The 24806-nt window shown below is 44.3% G+C and overlaps 1 protein-coding gene across 1 annotated transcript in view; it reads right to left on the minus strand.

Moving 5' to 3' along the window:
* Positions 1–1616: 1616 nt before the first annotated feature.
* The window catches only part of ETV6 (ETS variant transcription factor 6), a 165357-nt gene continuing 142167 nt past the window's right edge, over positions 1617–24806 (minus strand). Inside the window, exons 6-8 of the mRNA XM_074936347.1 lie at positions 10047–10189; positions 7442–7542; positions 1617–4153 (exon numbers count right to left, since the gene is read on the minus strand). Of these exons, the coding sequence (XP_074792448.1) occupies positions 4048–4153; positions 7442–7542; positions 10047–10189 (350 nt within the window). The 3' untranslated portion in view covers positions 1617–4047. The remainder of the gene's footprint in view (positions 4154–7441; positions 7543–10046; positions 10190–24806) is intronic.

The following is a 24806-nucleotide window of genomic DNA, read 5'->3' on the forward strand; positions in this document are numbered from 1 at the left end:
TGGCATTCCCATTTTTATATTACAAATTTTTTTTATTGAGATGATGTAATTACAGGCATTTTTAAAAATTATTTGCAACTCACTGGCCCTGAGAATAGGCGTTTGTTTGTTTTTTGTTTTTTTTACATTCATTTGATTCAGTCCCTTAACCCCACACTTTTTTTTTTTTTTTTTTAAAAAGCCCTCAATAAAAACCGACTAGGATTCATTTAAAAAAATGCATTCTGGATTTGCACATGGTTGCAGTCATATAAAGAGAAATCATGAAGAATGCATGCTCCATATTTATCTGAGATCGGGGATGGTTGCAGTTACTTAGTGTTTATGCAGGTGGCCCTAATAGTGTTTTCTCAATGGATAGTCCTCACAAGATATGAGACTTTAACTGCAAAAAGGTTTCCTTATTGGCTTACAGATCTGTCATCTGTCCTGCCCAAGCAGCATTGTCCCCCTTCTGTTTGCAGAAGGGTCTGGCTTGTACAGATTTGTAGCAGGGGAGGCCCTGTTTAGTCACATTATTTGAAGAAAAGGCCCATCACCCAGTGGTTAAGGGGTTCCTTAAAATCTTTCTCCTTTTTCCAATTTCCTTTTAGGGAGTGGGCAGAAAGTAGGGCTATGTGGCAGTTGGCAAATCCTACACTGGGAATTCAGGGGCTGAGGGAGGTGAAAAGGGTGAAATTCTCCTTGATAGCCATGCTTCCAAAAATGGAAGCCATATGGAGTGTAGGTAAAACACGACTGAACTATCAGTATAGATGGGATATGGATCTCTCTGCAAGACAGAAGGGAATCCATTTCCTACGGTTGCTGTAGAAGTCTTTTTCTAACAAATTGGCCCCCAAGATACTAAGGACTCCTCAAATTCAAATATTGCAAGTCTCTTCGGTCATACGCTCCAGCTCTTGGCACTTGCTCTACCACTCCCTAAGCCATTTAAATCTTATCTGAAAAGTTCACTATGCTAAGGGCTTGCTGTACGTCCAAAGACTACTTTCATTCTTACTGGTGTGTCTGTGTGGGTCTTCCTTGGCAAAGTCATCCTTCATTAAGGATGTGATGGAGGAAGTGGCCTCTGAAAGGGGATGGGGGGTCACATGCCATAGTTCTGTGGTGAAAGAAAATTCCCAATGTTCACAACACCAGTAAGGAAACATAGCTCAAATATTTTGCAATTTGGATTATTTCTTGGTCTCTGCAGGTGTCAGTTACCAATTATTGTCAAAGGCAAAAACTTCTCTGTGAAATTTCACCCTGGGACAAATAGGTGTGAGTTCAGGATTCCTTACCTTCCACCCCTTTACCAGCCCCATGATGACATTTCACCATGTTTGCCACCACAAATGGCAAGGGTGTGAGGACCAAATTGGCAAACTCCTCAGCACACGAATACCAACACTGCAAAAAAAGCCCTTTAAATACAAAAGTTGTCCTTCTCCTCCTTCTCCCAACCATGTAGTTGGAGCAGAGGAAATGAACGATGGTCATGGCCAGAGTACCAAGTGATACAAATAGCAAACTTTCTTTCTACCATCTGAAAATAGAAAGAAAACAAGTGAAGAGTAAGGACCTTCCTTTAAATCTGATGCCCTTTTGATGTTTCCCTCTCCATTTCTCAGTCGCAGTCTCCCGCCCCCCCCCCACTTTTTTCTTTTGTCTTGCGTTTTCTTGGTTAGATGTTTGCCAGCTCTGTGTGCTATGGCTAAAGCCAGAGGGTATTTGCCCTCATAACCTAAGCACGAGCCTGAGCTCCTGAGAAGGGACTGCCACTTGTCTCCTTGAACAGGGTCACGTTCTTTAGCTAAAACCAAACAAAAACAGCTCCCTCTCCCTTCGGTTTCAGGTCCATGGCCACAAAGCCAGAATTCCTCAGCACCTCCCCCTCTGACCCTTTGTGTATTCAAGGGTTTCAGAGCCACCTCAAGGACTGATGGGGTGGTGATCTTCTCTTTTGCTGATATTTGCTGCTGCTGTTCTTTGACGCAGGAAAAAGTCAAATACCCAGCGTGTTGCAATCTGTAAGCACATCCACTAAGAGTATGGAAAAAAACAGTTCATTATGTGGCTGGATAAAGCTTGAGGGGAAGATGTATTGCCAGTCTTTCTTCATGTGAGGCCAACTGGGAAGGGTTTGTTCTCATTCCAGGATGTGGCACTCTATGCCCATTTAAAAACCCCTTCACTCTGCCATACGTGACTCAGTGCACCTTGCAGTGAAACTGGACTGCAGTTACTTAAATATACAGGGTACCACACCTAACCAAATGGAAAGCTTTCTGGATAGCAACATTCCTGTTCAATATTTGGTTAAGATCAGGTGTTGTATCTGGGCTTTTTGGTAAGATAGATATAATGATCCCTTGATTTCTTCCATTTCAGACTCCTATGATCTACAAAAGGGATTTTATTAATGAACAGACACAGGCTTCCTTTCCTTTGGACATCACATGATGCCTGTGCAGAGAAACTCCAATCTCCTTGTCGAAATATTACTTGATCTTCTCCTTTCCCAAATGCATATTTTGCGGCTAGATTTTTTCCTTGACTATCAAGGGATGGCTGCTGATGGGTCCATCACTTGTCCTGAAACCACTGATCCTCATCTCTGCAGGGACCAACCAATGTACGGTTACAAAGGGAAATAGTTTTTCCAGTCTCCAACATAAAAGTCCATACCGCTGAAAGGACCATTGCTCCTGCTGAGCCCTTCCTTGCCAGCAATCTAGGCAAGGTTCTCTGTTCCACCAGTAGCAGGCAGCAGCCAAAGCTGCTCTTGCCCTAAAGACTGCACACCAAACTGGGACTGCCAAAACCAGAATATCTTAAAATTAAAAGGACAAGAATGCAATGAGGTTGGTTTTTTTTTTTTTTTTTAAATAAACAATGCTAAAAATGGGTAAGCTGAGAAGTGATCTCTGGCTGGTAGAGCTGCCTTTGGGAGGAGTGGGGTAGGAAGTGGGAGGCATCAAATAACCAGTTTCAGGATACCAGTATAGCTATTTGGTTTCTGGTTGTCTACCACATATCTTCATGCTTCTGATTTCACTTTCTCTCCAGCAGTGCCAGCTGTCCTGGGGAGGCGCCTGAGTATTATAAGCAATTGTATCTTCATCCTTTTTCCTTCCCCTTAAGATGTAAAAACAGCCCTTCACCTCTACCCCAAAAACTGCTAGCTGCTGTGGAAATCGCAACGACTTGTAATCACAAATACTTCAACCCTTGCTTTTTGATAGAAGACTTGGACCAGAAAGTCCACATTGTTTGTCACTTCTATTCAAAATCTTCTTTGCTAGAGACAAAACACAATAGACTGATGCTGGCTTTCGCTCTGTCTCAGGTTTTTCTTGTTTTCCTGCCCCCACCACCCCACCCGAGCACTTAGATGATTTGGTCCATGTGCCAGCAGTTAATAGCAGTCCATTGCCAGGCCAACATACGCTGGTAAGGTGTCCCAGGCTTGTAGCAAAAGATGACTTTTTTTTTTTTCTCTCTTCAATTAGCAGGTGGGTGAGTGGATATATGTAAATTTTCCTGGTAGCTTGAGACCTTCCTTGGGCCAGCATGAGCAAATGTGATCTCGGCAAACGGAACCAGCAGGGTGACCCCTTCTGTGCCATGGTCACCATAGTTTTGATACCATGTTATGTTGTGAGACTTGCACAGAAAATAATAGAGCGCCATTTATTTCCATGGGAAAGCCTTCTGAAAAAGTAAAACCTGGTGTCTTGTCCTATATGAATTAAGAAAAGTCAAACTGCATATTTATTAGGAAAGAATGAAACAAACCAACAGAAGGAAAATAAAAACAAGTCAAAGGAGACTCGTCAGGGGCAACAGAGTAGTGCATGAGTCCAGGCTCTCTCTCCTCCACCTTGCTGCCGCCACCACCTCTGCCAGTTTTTATTTTTACTAAGGTGCTTTGGGTCCTGCATGGTCTTCACGGTAAGCGCTGACCCCATATTCTCCTCCTGTGTTCTTGTTCCCCCTCCCAAACTCCTCCAGCCATCCAGGCAGACATGTCTCCCACGGAGGTGGTGCGTGTTGGTTCCTTCAGCATTCCTCCTCTTGATACATTTGTTCATCCAGTTCCTGGGACTCAAGGTGTTCAAGGCGGTCTGTTCGGCCACTCATAATCTCATCTGGGGTCTTCATGAACCTTCAAAACAAAGTGACAAGTCAATCACTGGCTTTCCCCCCTTAACCCATACTATGAGCCTGTTTCCTTGGCTCCTGAGTATCCCTAATACCCTGTCACAACATCTCCCTAGTGACTCTGACCCAGATCCTCAAAAGTATTTAGGTGCCTAATTTCCACTGAAATCAATGGGCATTATCCTCAAAGGTATATAAGAGTCTCTGTGCTTCCTTCCTAGGTCCCCCCCCCCCCCCCCCCAGAACCCTAGTGTTTTCTGCATGCCCTGGCAACCCCAGATGCTGATGGGCTTCCCTAGAACACAATCAGAAAAGCATTTTAATTACCCATTGGTTGAAGTACACTATTTGGATACAAAGGCAGGCCCACATGAAAACAAGAGGAGAAGCCAACTGTACTGAGTGGGGTGTCCAGCTCCATGCCTACTCTGCTCAGTATCTGAAGAAGGGGGGAGATGGGCATAGCCTCAGACCTCATCTTCCCTCACTGGCCTGCAGCAGTGCATAGGAGTCTCTCACTCAGACCTTCAGTCAAATACACCAGTCGCCAGAGCAGTGAATGGGTTGAGAGCCCTAGTGCCTCTCTTAGTGCAAGTGGGGGGGTAGTGGGCTGGGAACAACAGGTATGTATGCAGTGGAGCTGTAATTTCCAGCTCAGGTAGATATCCTTGCCCTAGCTTTGATAGCTGGCATACTAAAAATAACATTGTGGCCCTGGCAGCATGGGTGATAGGACACGCTAGTTAAGAACCTCCGTATATACGCGGGCAGCTAGCTCACCTCCCCAGCTGCACTGCTGTGGCTACGGTGTTATTTTTAGCATGGTAGCTTGATCACAACTAGTGTACATGCGTATGCTGACCTGAGCTTGAAACTACCTCTTCAGCTTCAGTGCAGCGGTATCCAGAGAAAAGCTGTGGGCACACGACAACAGCAGGAACGGGGGGAGGACACATTCTAGTTTTTTAATATCCACTTCAGTTATGACAATCTCTCTACACTTTTTCATGTGTATACCTCCCCCCCCCCACTATAGATAGATCTATATACACATGACATTAAGACTCTGATTTTGCCTTCTGAACTAGATGAAATGGGAAGAGAAAGTGGCCCAGGGATGAGCAAACGCTAGTTTAAGCGTAAATCACCCTCCTAATTAACAGCGTTACAAAAATTGGGACAAATCATGTATGAGGCTTGGCCAGACTGGGTGCAGTGAAACGTTTTCCACAGAATGAAACTCCCTTGCAAGTGACTTATTGTCTAACACAGCGCAGCCCTAATTTATGAATCTGAGGGGTCAGTTTTATTTAACCCCAAATATGTGCTCAGTAGCCTCATCCAGTGAAAGCAAAACCAGCTGTTGGCAAGCATGTAAAAAATCCTGATCCAGAAAAAATGCCCACTGAAGTTAAAGGAAAAGATGTGATGACTCCTCTCCCTGTGAGATTATAAAACTTGGGCCTTTTATTTTGGATGCTGGAAAAATCTGGAGTCTCTCAGCAAATGTTCACTTGCTACCCCTTCTAATGTGGAATTTTATGTATGCACTAGAAAGAAAACAACGGCCTGATTCAACCCTGTGCTACTCCCATTTTATGCTGGAGTAACTCCACTGTTATGAATTGAGTTACAAAACTGGAGTGGGGAGGTAGTGACGCAGGCCTTATATTTACAAGGAAAACTCACTAAAGACTGGGGCCAGATTCTGCCCTAATTTCTGCCCCATACCAGTCCATTGAGTTTAATGATCTTGCATGAGGGTTAAGTCAAACCAAGATCCTGTATTTTCCCCTCCACCCCAACCCCTCTCAGCTTCTGTCTATTCTATCTTCTAAAAGACAGGATTCCACATGTATTTCCAGGTTATAGCAAATTGCACTGCTACACTTTAAGATATTAGTTCTGATGTTTCTTAAATTATTCCAAAAGCACCAGCACCTATTCACAGGGGGCCTTTTATAGCATTTGTAATCTAAATAAATAAAATAGTAAGTAAATGCTGGTGAATTAAGCAAGGCCAAGCATCAGCACAGACCTCTTGTGCTACAGAAAACACTCAGCCCCTCCATTATAGATCTCTTTCTACCGCCATCTTGCCCTCTGTTAGGAACTCTGCATGGTGGTTTTAAGACAACTGCCTGCATGTTATTCACAAAGTCACATTCCCCATTATTTTACATTGACGTGAAAAAAACATGAATGGGGTGACTTTCTACAGCTGCTCTTTTTCTCTTTCAATATTAACAGGGTTAGCTAAAAATATTAATTGTTCATTGGAAAGTTTGCAATTTTAAAAAACTTTCTCATCAGAAATTGAAATGACAATTGATTCCCCCCCCTTTACTCCCTTTTTTTATTTGTCCTTTTTTATATTAAAAAAAAATTACCAAATCAAAAAATTTCCATGAACCTTTTCCCTCAAAAGTGTTTTCAATGTAAATATTTTGACTGGCTCTAGTTATTTCTTTTTCCATACCATGCTAAGAAGCCCCAAACAAAACCCTGTCTTCCAGTTAAAATGAGTGTTAGCTGAGGCCCAGATCCAAAATCCATTGATGTCAAAGGAAGAGACTCCGAATGGCTTCAGGGTGCTTTGCATCAGACTCTAAAGTGGGATCAGTTTCCAGTGATCCTGCCTCACTAGATGCAGAGCTCCTCCTAGATATTGACAAATTACAGACCTATACACACTCTACTTCTGTTTCCCACTGTCTAGAACAGTGGTTCCCAAACACTGGGATGTATTGCCAATTCTGGTACTTCAGGTTTTGTGAATGGCTCACCTAGCTTTCCCCTTTCCTCTGGTCATTATAAGCCTCTATGTTGGGTCTCATTCCACGGCCACTGCACACCTCCCGTTCCACAGTACATGTTATAAACCCTGCTGGAGTTCAGGGAACTCCAAACCTCAGTTGAGTGATCACAAGATGGGGGTTTGGAGTAGCTCAAGCGCCAATATGGTGAGATCAAGAGACTTGGGTTTAAATCAAGCACTGCTGTGACTTAGATTGTGAAACCAAATGGGAGGTGCACAATTGAGGTCTTAAAGCCTGATCCAATGTCCACTAGAGTCAATGGAATGACTCCAGTGAGCACTACATCAGGCTCTTTGTCTGGTACATTGGTACAGCCCCCCCGAAGGTGTGGAAGGCTCTTTCAGCTTTATATCCATTGACAACTGTGCTACACAGCTGGTGGTGGAGCAGCTTGCCCAAAACTCCTTCCTGCTATCCTCTCAAAGAAATCACCTCAAGCAGAGAAGGGGGAAGAAAAAAAGAGGAAGAATTACCTGAACAAAAGCCTTTGTCCTGGCTCCTTCCGGATGATATTTAGTTTGTAGTAGTGGCGTAGGGCTCTGGACATTTTCTCATAAGTCATATTTGTTCTGTTCTGTTTGTTCCAAAAGAAAAGCAGTGAGAGGCAATTCAATACACCCTTCCTAAAGCTTTGGAAACAGCTATAGAAATAGCACAGCTAGGTGAAGTGACTATGCTAGTTAAAGAAGCTACCTGCTCTGATCCTCTGCTGTTTGTAGGCCCATCCTGCCTCTCTGGCGTTCTACGGTTTTCTTTTCACACAGTGTGATTTGAATGAGGGTGGCTTCCAAAAATGGGGGGAGATTTTTAAATAGGTCACATCGGTCTGTGCTCAACAAAGGCCTTCATCACCAGAAGAGACTTCAACATGAAAGAGAGTATCACCCCACGTAGGACTTATTTTCAATGAATGACCTTTTGTAAAAGCTTGTAAACAGCTAATAAACTTTATTTGACAGCACTCCTTCCTGTTAAAGGTGGTGCTCCTCTGGACTTCCCCTCCATGAATTAGTTAATGTTTACACAGCACTTTGAAGCTCTAGAGCCTGTTTCTCCTCTCATGTTTTCTCTGGTGTAAATCAGGAATAATTCCATTAACATGTACATCTGTTTACATTGCAAAGCCCCCACACACTTTGGCACACTGGGAATCTCTTGCTCAGGAGAGGCCCATAACTGGAACAGTAGGAGGTGCATTGGCAGTGTGTCAGAGGTCCGAAATAAGATATGCTGGCACAGCTGTGTGTGGGAAGCTTGCGCAGTGCTTGCCTGTTCTATGCCTGACGTGAGCGATTACCATCAGTCTCTTACTTAACTGAGCCGAGATCCCTCACTCTGGTTTTGTTTTCCAAAAGGCCCCCTGCTTGAGAAGGAGACCCCTTTTGTTTACCCGTCCCACTGAGAGCTATGGCTGGCTCAGTGATGTTTTAGGGAAGGCTCCAGTGGCAAATGAGAGAGTGAGAATGGCAGTGATCTACCTGGAGAAGCTGGGTTTTGTTCACGCAAGCCCTTCTGCAGCCAGCAGGCTCACATTCTCCAGCAGAAGTGCCTCTTCTCCAAAGCCTCCCTATGCTGTGAGGCCAAGATTTTCAAAAGTGGCCTATCAGACGGTGGGTGCTCAATGCTTTCTGAAAATCAGGCCCCTTTAAGGTATCACAAAGTTGGGCACCTAAAACTGAGGCACCCAAATCTCCAGTCACTTCTCTGCAATTGCAGCCTATGTAACAGAAATGTAGCAGCGCACCAACACCAGGCTGTAAATGTGATTTCTCCTGCTTGGCAGCATTTGCTTTAAATCAGTGGTCTCCAACCTTTTTACCCTCAAGATCACTTTTTGAATGTAAGGGCAACGCAGGATCTGCCCTGCCCCGCTCAGTCCATCCCCCCCTCTCTCCGTCGCTCGCTCTCCCCCACCCTCACTCACTTTCACCAGGGGGGTTGGGGTTCAGGAGGAAGTGTGTGCTCCAGGCTGGGGCCAATGGGTTTGCTGTGTGGGAGGAGGCTCTGGGCTAAGCCTGGGGCAGGGGTTGAGGTACAGGAGGGGGTGAGGGGTGCAAGCTCTGTGAGGGTGTTTGGGTGCAGGAGGGGGCTCCGGGCTGGGGCAGAGTATTGGGGTGCAGGAGGGGATGTTTGCTCTGGGAGCGGGGTCAGGGCTTAGGCAGGGGGTTGGGGTATAGGAGAGATTATGGGGTGCTGGCTCTGGGAGGCGGGTCAGAGGGTTGGGGTGCAGGAGGGGGTTTGGGGTGCTAGTTCTGGGAGGGGGCTTAGGGCTGGGGCAAGGGCTTGGGGTTCAGGAGGGGGTTGGGGTGCAGAAGGGGGTATGGGGTGCTGACTCTGGGAGGGGGCTCAAGGCTGTGGGTTGGGATGTGGCCTCCTGCTGGGTGGCATTTACCGCAGGCAGCTCCCGGGTGGTGGTGCAGTGAGGCTAAAGCAGGCTTCTTGCCTGCCCCGGCCCCACACTGCTCCCGGAAGGGGCCAACATGTCTCTACAGCCCCTGGGAGGGGGGACAGTGGGGATGTAGCTCTGCGCACTGCCCTTCTCTGCAGACACTGCCCCCAAAGCTCCCATTGGCCACAGTTCCCCATTCCCGGCCAATGGGAGCTGCGGGGGCGATGCTTGCAGGCAGGAGCAGGGTGCGGAGACCCCTGCCCCCCCGCAAAGTAGAGATTTCTATTAAATTGGTACCCTGTGGTTTTCCTAAGAAAGCTCAATACCAGAGACATTATGGCCCCTTCCAGACATCATGCTAGCTAGCCTGAGCACCCAGTAGCATCAGACCTAAGGAGGCGGGAGATAGGCTCAGAGAGCAGAACTATTACAACCTGTGTCCATATCATTTTCTGGCTAAATGTCTTTATCCACAAACTACCAGGCTCTTTATATAATGCCTGGCTTTCTGTGGTCCCTGCTGATGAAGGTTGGATGCTTTAGATATGCAAAGTGATACAAATAGAATGAAAGATTAAACCTTTCCATAAGTATTTTACTTTCTGTTTCTCTCTTTAATGTTTCTGGATGAACTCCAGAATGTTACAAATGGCAACATTCCCTGGGAGGAAAACCCCACCGCTCTTTACCTTGTGGTTTCCCCACAGCCGGGCCAGCCCGTTGGGATCCACTATCCGAAATATTTTGGATTCCTTGTCCTCCCATCGGATGAAGTTTTCGTACCGGCTGTCAGAAAGCAGCTGATAGACGTAATCCCAAAGCAGCCTGCAGTCTGAAGAGAAGGGCAAGAAAACATCATTCAAATACTTCTAACGGGGATGAATTTTGGGAGCTAGCAGATCAGCTTGCAGTGAAAAGACGGTGACCTCAGTTATGGCTTCATTTCTCAGCCTTAGATGCCCTTAGGATGAAGCAAGCCAGTAGCAACCTGAAGTAAAGGCCTGGGATAGAAGCTTTTGCCACTGGTAGGACTCTCTTTCAGATCAATAATGATTGAAAGTCATTACCAGCTCACAGCCTGTGTGAAATGAGAGTCTGGTCTCAGTCTTATTTCACATAGAGAAGTACCCGTACAACAATAACCACTGACACAATTAGCCTTAACTGACCCCTTTGTTGGCTGTCTCTTTAGAGAAGCCAAGGAACCTGCAGCCCTGGAGACTAAACTGTCTCCCTGCTCCGGGTGGTCACTCCAGGTCAGTGCTAAAGCACACTGGTAGAAGCGTGCACGTTATACCTTTCCTATATAACAGAAGGTTTTGGTGTTCTATATTATAAAGCTGACACCTTTCACCAGTTCTAAATGTGCTTTTTAAAAAAACAAGCAACTGGAAAGAAAACCAAAGTACTGTAATTATGTGAGATCTAGCAAGAGGTTAAATACCTTCTATTTGGACAATTGAATTAAAATTTCCTCCTGGCAAACACTCCGTAGGTCACTAACAGATATTTAGGTTTTAGCTTGATGTTTTGAGGCAGTCTCTTGTGGCAGAAGAAGCCAAGAGGCTGAGCTGCTCCCCCTTGTTCCTTGAGATGTGTATGTGGCGCACACGTACAGCATGATAACAAGCAACTGTGAATTATGGATTCACAGTTCCCTGGATGGTCCTGCTGATATCATAAACCACAAGAGTGCAGGCAGAACCCTGAGATGGCCTCATATTTGCCTTTTATCATGAAGGCAAAAGAAAAGCGCTTCTTCACCAACAAACCAATGAGAGACCACATGGCCAAATGGTTAAAACACAGAATGAGGCATCAAGAGAGCTGAGTTCTAGACCCAGTGCTACCAGTGGCTCATTTCAGCATGTCACCCTACTCCTCTTTGCCTTGGTTACTTTCACCATCTGTTAAAATGGGGATGACGATCATAATATGCAGAGTGGGAGAACTTAAAATGGGGGTATTACTAATACATGTGAGTTATGTTAAAATGTCTAGAGGTATTTTAGTAGTATTTCCCATTTTAGAAACGTAGGGAACATCTCCGAAACCTGTACTAGCTCTAAAACTGGAATTAACGTTGCTGGTGCACCCTCTGTAACCTGCCTCATAAGGGATGCTGTGAGGAACAAAGCCATGCACTCAGAACTAGCTACGTTTCACACAAATGGCAGCAGCTACTTAGCAAAACTAGTCCCCACAAGCACAGCACCTTGGTGCGCCTCTCTCTTCACTAAATACAGCATTCAATTCAAGGTCTGTCTGCCCTCCATGGGATTGGCCCTGCCTGAGAGGTTGACTCTCCCGCTGTGACCATGCCTTCCAGAACTGGTACTTAGCACTAGAACGATGCAACCTAGCATGCTGACTGCTACAACGAGGCTTGTAAATGTGGGGCAGAGGTGGTTGAAAATTTTCCGTCCAAGGTTTTTTTGTGGGTGGAAAATAGCTTTTTAAAAAAATATGATTAATTTTTGTTAGCAGAAAATTCTTCATTCCATTTGAAATTTTCTGGTGTTTGATTAAAAACAATAATTCCATTTTTCATTAAAAACTGGAGTATTTTTCCAGAAAATTTCAGAGTGGAAAAAACCCTAAAGGGTTTTTCCTAATTTCCCACACATAGCAACTAGCACGCTCTGTTTTGCATAACATGGACCTCTGAAACTCACTCTCACTGGAGGTAAGAGCAAGCTGCAGGCCTCCCGGCATTCACAAATATGATACTTAAATGGGATCCATCACTGTAGTATCTGACCACCTCACAATTTTTAACATATTTACCCTTGCATTCCCCCGTGAGGCAGGGCAGTGCTATTATTCCTATTTTTACAGATGGACAACTGAGGCACAGACAGACTAAGGCCTCTATCCACAAAGATACTTACTGCCTCCTCCTCTGACTGTTTTGTGTGGCGTGAGGCAGGTTCCTAACTCATTCTGGTAAGGAACACCATAGCGCCTAAGCTGCCAGGTTGCTGGTTCCCGTTCGTGGATCGCTAAACAGAAATAGGCGCCTCTCTGCAGCCTGGATTTAGGTGCCTAACTCCAAGAGAGATCCAGGGCTTAAGCCACACCTGTCATTTCCCACTGGCTGGCTTAGCCTGCCTACTATGCTGGCTTTGTGGAGTGCATGCTAAGGCACCTATCTCCGCCCATTCATTGTCTAGGGAGCGTAGATGGATCAGTGTTGTGTGGATCAGTGTTGTTCCTGTGATTTTTCTAGGCGCCAAAATGCTCAATGTGCAATGCTTCATTCCCTTTGTGGATCCCATCTTAAGTGACTTCCGGGAGGTCCTAGAGGAAGTCTGTGGCTGAGCAGAGAATTGAATCTTAGCTGCTCAAATCCTAGGTTAGCACCATAACTTCCACTCATGAACGGATCACAGAATCCAGTTCATCAAGTACCCTTTTTGTCAAAATCGCTTCACATGCCAGCCTCACCCTCTTACATTTACAATTTTTTTTTACATGTCAGTAAATTAAACTGCCTATTCAAGTTTTCTCCTGCAGGCAACGAAGGAAGGAAAATTCTGTTTTTGACTTTGTTTGGTTTTGGTAATTATCGGGGAGGTGCTTGTTCATAAAACAATGGAGGGCCATGTAAGTACCTAAAGAGACAGATAATTTATTACTATTTATGAAGAACGTTGAGCTCTTTCAGTGGAAGGCACTATGGCAAAACAAATGTTAAAATACAGGAATCCTAATCTTAAAAAAAAATCTCCCTCCCCCACCCTGTTTCTTCTCTCCGTTTCTTCCACTCCCCTCCTGGCCCTCATCTTCCAGAGCATTGTTTTCACCCTTGTTTGATCATTCATGAATATAATGTTCCACCCTGTGAATTACCAATTTTTTTTTCTATATGGGCTGTGGTATGTTTAGCAATGCAACCTGCATAGTCCCTTTTACAGTAACTGAAATGTATGCATATGTATTGCAGGATGAAAATACACCTCTGCCTAACAGGAAGCTTTCGAAAAGCTAGTAGCTAGTGGCGCATGCTGAGGCTAGACTCGGCATTGGCCTAACTCTGCTCCCACTGAAGTCAATGGAAGTCAACTTAGATTACATTCAGCACTTCTGAAAATTCTACCCTGAAGCTGTACAGCGAAGTACTCTTTTCTTAGTTATATACTAGAGTGGAATAATCTACACTGTTGCAAGAATTACTGAAGAGGCAAAACCTTTATCCCTGAATCCAATACACTGGGATTATTTCAGTCTGTTGTGTCCTTTTCAAGAAGATTGGGATAGAGCACATGCATCGAAATGAGTGTGCGGTACATTACCACTTCTCTGCTTTGACAAACTCTGATTACAGACCTTATGATTAACATTTATATGACTCTGTTGACTTTTGGCCAACCCAAACTTTTACATATAACCTTGGTTTACCTTTTTGTGTCCTTTAGAATCTCTGATACTGGGCACTTCTATTTTCCGAATAATTTTGAGTGGGCACAGACTTCAGGTATCTTGAACAGCATTGATTATATACATCTTTCATTTATGGGATGTATGATAGTAGGCTAACAAGTGGTATGTTGGCACAGTTTTGCTTTCTAATTTCTTCCCTTTTATATGAATAAACATATATGGCCAACACTCGCTTCCATTGAAGTTAAGGGGGAAACTCCATTGTCTTAAATACAAAGGACTGGGCCTCAAAGAAGGTTTTTTAACTCTCCCGTCCTTCTGAACTACATGGCAAGGTAATTAAGAAATCAGGTAATTACCAGGATAATTAAGACAAACTAGTTTTACAGATGGAGTTATATGACCATGGTTTATTTTTATAAAATCTATAACATTTCTCCAAAAGTGCTTTTCTGTACAAGTGGCATTAAAAATGATGTCATAGTATAAAGTTTTTAACTGGGAACGGCTTAGAATGATTTACATAGCTCACCCATGGCTCTGCCACACAGGCTTATTGTAGCAATCCCAGTAAAAGCTTTGTACCACATATGTTCTCTTGATCGGAGTTCTGTTCATAGTTCTGCCATAGACTTCCATTGTGACCCTCAGCAAGTCACCTATCCTATCTGTTGCCTCATTATTCACATCTGCAATATGGGGATGATAATATTTCCCTGCCTTGTAAGTTTAATTAATTAATGTTTGTAGCTCCTCAAATGGAAGCCATTGTTGAAGTACAGAAGTAGACTATAGCTCTCTGTACAGTTGTAATATTATCTAGCTATATCTCTGCCTGTATGTATTTCTGGATATATGCGTGAATGAGTTGTGAGATGTAAACTGCTCCTAAAATCTATTAAGAGCTGATAGCAATGCCAGCTAGTCTCCCTTAGATTTGCAATAAGTTTTCATATTGTACCCAAAACTTGAGCGTCATGGCAATTTGTGCATTCTGAATGTATGGTCAGCCTTGACCAGAGAACACTCGGGGTTGAAGGTTGTAACGTATGATATTGGAAAGGGACTTTTGTGTGAATTCCTCAAATGGTAGCATATCTGACCAATGACCTTGATGTCACAATAACTAGGTCACTCTTAAATATATCCATTCCTGGAACACGTAACACTGCTAGTAACCAGGCTAAGATTCTTGGATGCATAGAGTATAGATTTTCACTAGGTTATATGATATTTCACTGGAGATAAGTAAGGGAGTCACTCTGATGGGTCCCATGGGTAGGTCCCATGGCCAAGAAACCGAGCTCTCTCTCTCTCTTACACACTGGGTATCCACTGCTGAAAACCTCTTCCTTTGGTTAAAGAGAAATATTACTATTTCCACCAATATCTCACACTGCAGAGCATTATATAAATTTGTTTAGTACAGATCAATCACTCACATGGAAGTCCAAGGGCTTTATAGAAAAATAGATCATGCCAGAGAAACTTAGTCAAGGAGTCAATGGAGCTATGACAATATATACCAGCTAAAGTCTGTCCCTTGCTGTATAGATTAGTCCAAAGTTTCTCTGGCATAATCTATTTTTTTACTTAAACGGAGCTACGATAATTTATATCAGCTCAGGATCTGCCCCAGATTTCCATAATTTCTCTAACAAAATGATAACTTGTGGGCAAGCACATTTGTTTACAGTTTACATCCACACACAAACCTCTGTCCACAACCAAGGCTAATGCATGGTTGTTGCTCAAACCAGTTACAGAAACTTTTAGAACAAAAAGGGAAATTCTACTGTGGGGCTTACTGCTACATTAATACAAATACTTAGACTGGATTTTCAAAAGGGCTGTCTAATTTCGTGACCATTAAAAACCATCTGTTGCTATGTCAGCTAAGATAATCTAATATCATGCTTCAGGGTGTAAGATAATTATTGAGGGGAGGAGGGAAGTCAAAAAGGAATCATCCTTTCTCACCCTCTGTAGAGGAGGGAGAGAGAGAGAGTGTGTGTGTGTGAGAGAGAGAGAGTCTACACAGGCTTGACAGACAACTATTTATTCAGTTCAGTAAAATCAAAGCTGAGGAGAAGGTTGCCAGATTTTGTAATACAACAGGCCTTACATGGCTTTTGTCTTGCACCCAGATACAAGGTGACATACTCAGGAGAGAGACTAGAATCTGGAACTGTGCTGTGCGCAGTCATGAGGGTAGGGCTGAGGAGGGAACAGAGAAGAGGAAGTCTGGGCTCATCCTGCTGGGAATGGGAACGTGGGGGTGGGAGGCTCAAAGGCGTTTGGCCTTTGTACAGTAACTCCTCACTTAACAGGTTTCAGAGTAGCAGCCGTGTTAGTCTGTATTCGCAAAAAGAAAAGGAGTACTTGTGGCACCTTAGAGACTAACCAGTTTATTTGAGCATAAGCTTTCGTGAGCTACAGCTCACTTCATCGGATGCATTCACTTAATGTTGTAGTTATGTTCCTAAAAAATGCGACTTTAAATGAAATGATGTTAAGCGAATCCAATTTTCCCATAAGAATTAATGTAAATGGTGGGGGTTAGGTTCCAGGGAAATTTTTTTTTTGGCAGGCAAAAGACTATAGTTTGTGTGTGTGTGTGTGTGTGTGTGTGTGTGTATAAATATATACACACACACAGAGAATAAGTTTTAAACAAACAATTTAATACTGCTACAAAGCGATGATGATTGTGAAGCTTGGTTGAGGTGGTGAAGTCAGAGGGTGGGCTATTTCCCAGGGAATGCCTTACTGCTAAATGATGAACTAGCACTCGGCTGAGCCCTCAAGGGTTAACTCGTTGTTAACGTAGCCTCACACTCTACAAGGAAGCATGAACAGCGGGAGGGGAGACAACATGGCAAAGAGAGACATACTCTGTGTGTGTGTGTGTGTGTGTGTGTGGGGAGATGGGGTAAGCGGGGTGCAGGAGCAGGAGGGAGGGGGGACACCCTGACATTAGCCTCCTCCCTTCTCCCCTCCCCCCACACAAGCAGGAGGTTCGGGGAGCAGCTCTAAGGCAGAGGAGAGGAGCAGCACATGGCAGTGGGGGGAGGGACAGCTGAACTGCCGGCAATTGGTAGCCTGCTGGGCGGCTGCCGCACAGGGAACTTAGGGGGGCGGGGAGCTGATAGGGAGCTGCCGGTCCACCCTGGTTCCAAGCCCCCACAGCTAGCTGCAAGGGGCTGCTCTTCCTGCAAGCAGTGGACAAAGCAGGCGGCTGCCAAACAAGGTTACAAGGGAGCATTGCACAACTTTAAACGAGCATGTTCCCTCATTGATCAGCAACGTAACAATGAACCAACGTTAACCGGGACGACTTTAAGTGTGGAGTTACCGTATTGTGTTTGTGGAAAGATGGGAGAGACCTCAAAATCAGAGCTGTGTAAGAAGTGCGCCAGGAACTGGGAAACGTGGTAACTGAAACTCACACCCACGAGGCATCGAAGATGAAACAAACAGCAGAAATGCAACTGCTGCTCTGGTCTCTGTTGTTTGTCTTGCTGCAACAAAGGAATTCACATTCTAACAAGCACACTGAAGGCAAAGCACTTCCTACAAGTCACAGTGCCCCACATCAAACAGGTATTTCCAGTATAGATGTCAGGTGCTCTTTCCTCCCCCCCTAAAACACTCATTTTAACTTAGTCCCTAAAGAAATCTCCCTCAGATCTCTCATGGCTTTTTGTCACCTCTTCTCATGGGAAAAAGGGGCAGGGACTAAGAAAGAGTGGGATTCAATCCAAATCTGATGGAATATTCCTGGGCAAAATGAAAGTTCTCCCCCAAATGCTCAGTATGACCCAATCTTATTCAACATCAGGAAACCCTGAAAGTGGCTCAATAGCCAAATGTAGTACAAGATAGGATTACAGGACAAAGACTCTTCAAGATTAAAAGTATGTCAGACGAGTGAGAAAGCGAGGGCAACTTCACTGTAGAAGAGAACCCTCCCAACAATGGTTGTGCTTTTGACTGTACAGTGCAAAAAGCTCCAGTGTTTTAGACTAGGGGCCCTATTTACCTCTGGGTTCTCTCCAGTAGTAACCTGACCTGCAGATTCACAACCATGGAAAATTCAGCTGGAGGGATTGCAACAGCACAAGGCATTCACAGTCCCTCTCCACCAGAAAGCCTGGAGCTCTCTACAGAGTGAGCATAGCCAGGGCTGTGCTGATCCACCTCATCCCCTGGAAGTCCCTCCTGGAAGAGAGGATGCAGTGTGGATGCAGTAAATTACATATACCCTCCCCTGGCAGAACCCTTGCGGAGAATGACAGTAGAAATACTCCCTGACTCTCAGCAGGGGGTTAATCCCCTCATGGGGCGCAGCTGACACCCCCCGACACAGAGGGATACAACATGAAGGCTTTGAGGCCTTGGCCATATGCAGTTTAACTACAGGTATGAATTGAAACCAATTTAATTCAACTGGTGCAAACATTTTTATTCTGGTTTAAACCAAGTTTATTTCAGTTTAGTTTAAGTTTATTAAACCTAAGCCACTTCTAAGGCTATGTCTACACTACGGACCACACAGTGGCACAGCTGTACCACTGCAGCTGTGCCTTTGTAAGGTCTCCTCTGTAGCTGCTCTATGATGGTGGCAGAGAGCTCTCTCCTGCTGGCATAATTCAACCCTCCCCCAGCTATGTTGGAGGGAGAGCGTCTCCCACGGACATATCGCTGTCCACACCGGCGTGTTTGTCGGTGAAACTTATGTCGGTCAGGGGTGTTTGCAGACAAAAGTGCTAGTGTAGACAGAGCCTAAATCAAATAAGTGTGTCCACACAGGGGTGTTAACTACTGACAAGGCCTGAGTTACTGAAGTGAATCTAGCCCAGGCGTGCACAATGTCCAGTCTAGGGGGCTAGATCGCTGTGAGGTACTGAACGCTTCCTGTGAAGGGTTTGCCACCCAGCTGACTTCAATGGGGATGGAAGACACTTACAACCTACTTATCCCATCTGTCTAGCTATGGTATTTATGGAGTGCTAGTCACCATAGCACCTAGGCCCTGAAGCACAGTAGAATGAGAAATGCTGAGGACACAAAAATACTATTGCCTTTCAAAACTATTGTCGCTTCTGGCTTCCGATCTCAGCAAAACAGGCCCATAATGTAATCTGTGGACCCTATAATTACAGGGTTAGGACAAAGGCTGACCAGCTGCAGGATGCTACTGCAGATGAAATCAAACAACAAGCAATTCCTATTCATTTGTCAAGTGACAAAAGCTGAACTGAAAAAAGACACTCTTAAACGGAAATAAGAGCATCGACACAGGGGTTATACTTATATAACTATATCTGTTTAAATTCACACCCTAGGTTATATGGAAAAAAATTTCCCATGAAGACCTGGCCTTATGGCCTCATTCACATCACTCTGGCTGTGCAAAGGGGCCTTAAGGTATGTCTATACTTAAACTGTTACAGTGACACAGCTGCAGCTATGCCTCTGTAGTGCTTTAGTGTAGATGATACCTATGCTGACGGGAGAGGTTCTCCATCAGTGTAAGTAATCCACCTCCCCGAGAGGTGGTAGCTAGGTCGATGGAACAATTCGTCCATCAACCTAGTGCTGTACACACCGGGGATTAGGTCTGCATAGCTTTGTCTTTCAGGGGTATGGATTTTGTACATCCCTGACAGATGGAGCTATGCAGATGAAAGCTCTCAGTGTAGACCAGCCCTTACAGTGTGTGTAAATTACAGTGTAAAGGAGCCACAGTGTAAATGAGGCCAGGTCTACACGACACACTTACTTCAGTATAACTGTTGCTCAGGGGTATGAAAAATCCACACCCCTAAGCGACGTAGTTAATCCGACCGTAATTCCCTGTGTAGACAGTGCTAACCCCAGAGAGCTACTCCCATTGACATAGCTACCACCTCTTGTGGAGGCAGAGTCATTAAGCCGACAGGAGATCTCCCATCAGCTGAGAGCATCTTCACCAGAAGTGCTACACCGGTGCAGCTGCATCGGTGCAAGTTTGTAGTGTAGACCTGCCCTCAGAATCAGGTTCTTAAGTCTATAATTGCAATGGCAAGTATTTACACAAGACCAATGATCTTTTCATTGGATGGCACAGTTGAGGGGAAAGAATCACAGGCCACGTCCATGATAAAAGTGATCCAGCTGCAGTGGTGTTAGCAACATTAGGAGTCCTGTAGGCATTGTTTTCACTGCTAAAAAGGGGGTATTTTTTACTTGAGGGTAACTAACACATGCGAGGTATCTTGAGGTTAAAAACAAAATGAAGATAAGGCACTTCAGTTTTAGGTGAGGTAATTTTAATGAGGTTAACCATGGATGGGACATAAGGCTGTTAACCTCACAATTTACCTCACAGTAAAACTGCAGGGTCTGGTCTTCACTATGTTTTTCCTCAGAATAGCTCAGGAAAGTTAATTACCCCTGAGGTAAAAAACAATACACCTCTTTTGGCAGTGAAGACAAAGTTTTAGTGTAAACACTAGCTGCTGACACCATTCTCAGTACTGGGCTGTCTAACCCTGCTGGGAGGAAATCTAATCAACACAGTGCTGAAAATTGTGTTGACAGCCAAAGCCCTGCGTGCAGTCAGGCTCCCACTTTGCTACACTGGTACAACTGTAAGTAGTTTTTTCACAAATGTCCCCCATGTAGATAAGGGTACAGATTGCAGTGTCAAATCTGAATAGCTTGAGCTGTCAACATTTCTCTCTTGCAAAGAAGGGAAGATCAGTGAGTTGCAGCTTGCAAGACAGTTCACTGTCTAGCAGCTCAGTTTGCACAATGAAGTTAACACTTTCACTTGCTCAGCAGCAAGGTGAGCTGGAGAAGGGAGGAGCAGCAATCATATCTGACAGCTAAGTACATAATTGAATGGAGAGTCTGAAGGCTTGTCTTCACAGGGAAACTGACTAGAATAGCTATTCCAGCATAATTATCCTGCAATATCTCCCTGCATGGACACTTTATTGCAAAATAACAGCGACTGCTACTTCATTCAGAAAGCAGAGTAATTATTCCAGAATAAAATCACTTTCATTCCAGAACAGTGTCCACACAAGGGAGTTATTCTGGAATAGTTATGTCAGTCGGTCTTCCCCATGTAGACAAGTCATTACTGAAAGGGGAACTGAAAGGCTTTACATCTGCTGTGACCTGAGCCCATGATTCTGAGTTTTTGCTGCACCAGCGGACAGCCACACAATCATTGAAAGTTCTGTTTCTGTTATAGGGCATTGTTGTCCTTGGTCATCCTGACATTTTACTTCCAGGTGCCTCAGTTTCCCCAGTTTGAGGGTAATAACAAAAGGGTATTGTGAGGCTTGATTCATTATTATTTGTAAAATGCTTGGAGTCCTTGGACGCAAGGCACTACAGAAACACTGAGTTCAAATTAGGCTTCATCTGCAGTTAACAAAAAGTGTGTTTTGGGGATCTGGTCACAGACCCAGAGAGGTTTAAAACATGCTTTCATTTTGTGGTATGGTGTAGCCGGACCACTCTACCTACTGTGTGACTCTGGGAAAGTCACTACACCCATCTGTGTTTCTCTCGCCCAGCCAACTAAGGGCTTGTCCACACACAAAAGTTGTACTGTTAAAACTCGACCAATATAATTAAAACAGTACAATCCTGCTAGTGTGGAAGCAGTTACACCGGTATAAAGCTGCTAATAATAGGGGCAGGTCTACACTACAGCTGGGAACAATGCTCTGAGATCTAGTAAAGACCCGCCAAATCGACTGCAGATCGCTCTCCAGTCGACCCCTGTACTCTACCCCCGACGAGAAGAGTAAGGTAAGTTGGCGGGAGAGTTTCTCCCGTCGACCCCCCACAGTGTAGACCCCGTGGTAACTTGACCTAAGGTACGTGAATTCCAGCTACATTCTTCACATAGCTGGAGTTGCGTAGCATAGGTCGACTTATCGCGGTAGTGTAGAATAAGCTCTATGAGGCTATGTCCTGTACAGAAAGGGGAATGAGCTCTACTGGTATAAGGCACTTTTGTACCAGTATGACTGTGTCCACGCTAGGGGTGTTGTACCAGTTAACTAGTTAAGTAAAAAAAATCAGCCCCTAATTGACATACTTAGACTGGTACAAAATATGTGTGTAAATGAGGCCTAAGAGAGAAAACAGAGACTTCCTGAACCCAAGTCTTGGCAGGTAAGTTAAAGAAGAACGGATTACCAGCTCTTTTCTTTTTGAAATGTGTTATCTGCAATGTTTAAGCCTACACTGATCTGGGATCTTAATCAGTTTAATTTCTTTTTCTCATTTTTTTAAAATAAGCTTTTCAGTTCATCGTAAAAGTTAAAAAATCAACATTCATGGGTTTACAGCTCAAACCTTAAGCTCAAACTTTCTTAAAAGATATACAGTCAATTGGTGGTTGTTTATTTTTTAAAATTACTGTTTATAAACCCCCTTAGAGGAATATAAAGGGGTAGGAAATCAGTTCCTTACTGAACTTCCAGGTGAAATTCATCCTTTTGCAGAGGACTAGCACATGGTTTATGCACATCTTAAGTTCTATTTTGTAGACTTAAGTGGAATATGAGTCGTGCATAACCCATGCGCTGGCCTTCTCCACTGAACTAAATTTCTCCCTCAGCAAGCACATAGGTTGGTTAGTGAAGGTGCCTTCCACCAACTCTGTGAGATAAGCATTATCCTCATTTTACAGATGAGGAAACCGAGGCAGAGATTACAAATCACAGCTGGGAGTAGAACCCACTATCATGGCTTTGGCAGAGTATAGATCCTGGCAGCTATTATAAAAGAATTACTACACTATTCAGTTGCAGTGATCTAACACACTGCTGTGGTGGAAGACGTGCCTCTCAGCAGCTTACACATAACACTGCTTGTCCTCAGACTCCTGGAAAGGGAGAAACACACTAGTCAGTCCATGAAACTAAATAGAGTCCAGTTGCTAAGGTACTGCATGCCAGTAGTGTATGTCTACACAGCATTTTGGACCAAACGGGAGCAGGTCTCCCTGCCTGGATGGACAAACTTGTGCTAGCAGGGCTCACACTAGTGCTCTAAAAATAACTTTGTAGACAACGCTTTGAAGTTGCAGCTCGGACGCTGAAGCCCACCCCACTCAGAGCTTGAATATCAATACACAGCATGGTTTGGAGCTTCTAAACTATCTGCACAAATCGATGTACCTCTCTTGCTGTATGCGGTCAGGCAGCCTTCCACAGTCCAGAGTTTATCATGAAGTTCCTGTGGTGGCCAAAGCTACAGCAAGTTGTTGGGTCCATGATAATGGTCCAAAAACATCTAATTATAAGTTATAAGACTGCTTCCTGATACCCTCGATCACACACCCCCTCTCATAGAAATGATACTTCCTAATTCTCAGTTATACTACAGAGGAGCTGTGGAAAAACTATGGTAAAGGGATGTCATCACCTCCTTCCAAAATTTCAAGCCCAGAGGTAAGGGTGAACTTCATGTGGTGGGGTTTGTGCTATAGATTAATTAACTAACTTTTCTTCTCTGAAGAGCTGCTATAGCAAAACACAGCCACTCCCCAAAACAACAACACTGGGAGCTCATGGACTGCTCAAAGGTGCTCTGCAGCGACTCAAGGCTCCCCAAAGGGGTTCGGGAGCGGCAATGGACATTTATACAGATAATAGGCACATCCACATGAACCATGAGGGATGTTTCAGGGCATAAGCCAACCTCTAATTGACCCTGTGGGCCAATTATTACACAATTTATATTGCAAGGTTTCTTGCATCTTCCTCTTAAGTACCTGATTCTAGCCACACATAGACCACTGGTCTAGTCCAGTATGGCCATTCTTATGTTCATCTGCACCAGCCAGTTGAGCAGGCCCTGGGCAGATGCAGAGAGTTCATGCTGTGCACTAATTTAGTAGGTATTGGGGGTAAAATCTTGGTGTTGATGTTAATAACACAAGTCCCATTGACTTCAAGAGTGCCAGGATTTTACCCTGCAGTGGCCCATGCTCCCATCATAGACATTGTGTCTCCCATAGGCACAACAACAAATAACTGTGTGTAGTTTCAGCAACAAATAACTGTGTGTAGGTTTTTCCTTTTTCGGGGAAGAGGGGGTGTTAAATTTTAAATGAGGAGGGTTTAGGGCCAAATTCTGCTCTGATTCCCACCTTTTGCAACCTCACAGTAGTGGGAGGGTGTAAGCCAGGATAGAATTTGGCCTCTGATATTTTAAAATTTAAATGTTTCTATTTTAGGGATGACTTTTTTTTAGAGAGGTCTCTATTTTAACAGACTCATTTGCAGACTCCCAGCCGCCACTTGTGGGCACAGAGCATGCTCACACCTGCACAGACATTTTTTCTGCACTAGCACGATCACACAGGGGTAATGGATTCTTCCACCTGTGCATACAGGGACACAATGATCACCTGCAAAATCTCCAGGCAAAAATGCCATGTTTGCCTAGACAGTCACCATGGGTCAACTCTACCCCTTCTGATTCTGTTTGCCCTTTTTTCATGTTATACAGTGAAAAGGCCCTTATCTATTTGTGAACAGTTGAGAAGACTCTCCTTTGTTCACTAACTTATTCACAACACTAAGGATTTAGGATGGCTTTCTGGAGTATTTTTAGTTCCTCTGTGTTGCTTTCGGGAGTATATACTGGGAAGGCATTGTGGCCTAGTGGATAAGGCACTGCATTGGGACCCATGGTTCTATTCCCAGCTCTGCTACTAAGCCTGCTGGGTGGCCTTGGGTAAGTCACTCCACCTTTCTTTGCCTCAGTTTCCTCATCTGTAGAAAGGTGCTCAGATACTATGGTGATGAGTGTAGTAAAAAAAACTATATAGAATCAAATAGATATCAACCTCCTCTGTAAAGTGCTTTGCAATCTAGTGAAGAAGAGTGCCATATAAAAGTTAGGTGATATTATTATTATAATTCTCAAGGTTCTTTTGTTAAGTCAAAGCAGCATATCTCTCAAAATACCAAGCATCTAACCTGACACTAGTAGTATTACGAAGAGAGGGAAACTCAAACCGTTAAGGGGTTAATCTTGACGTAAGG

The sequence above is a fragment of the Natator depressus genome, chromosome 1 (assembly GCF_965152275.1).
Source record: "Natator depressus isolate rNatDep1 chromosome 1, rNatDep2.hap1, whole genome shotgun sequence".
In the NCBI taxonomy this organism is placed as follows: Eukaryota; Metazoa; Chordata; order Testudines; family Cheloniidae; genus Natator; species Natator depressus.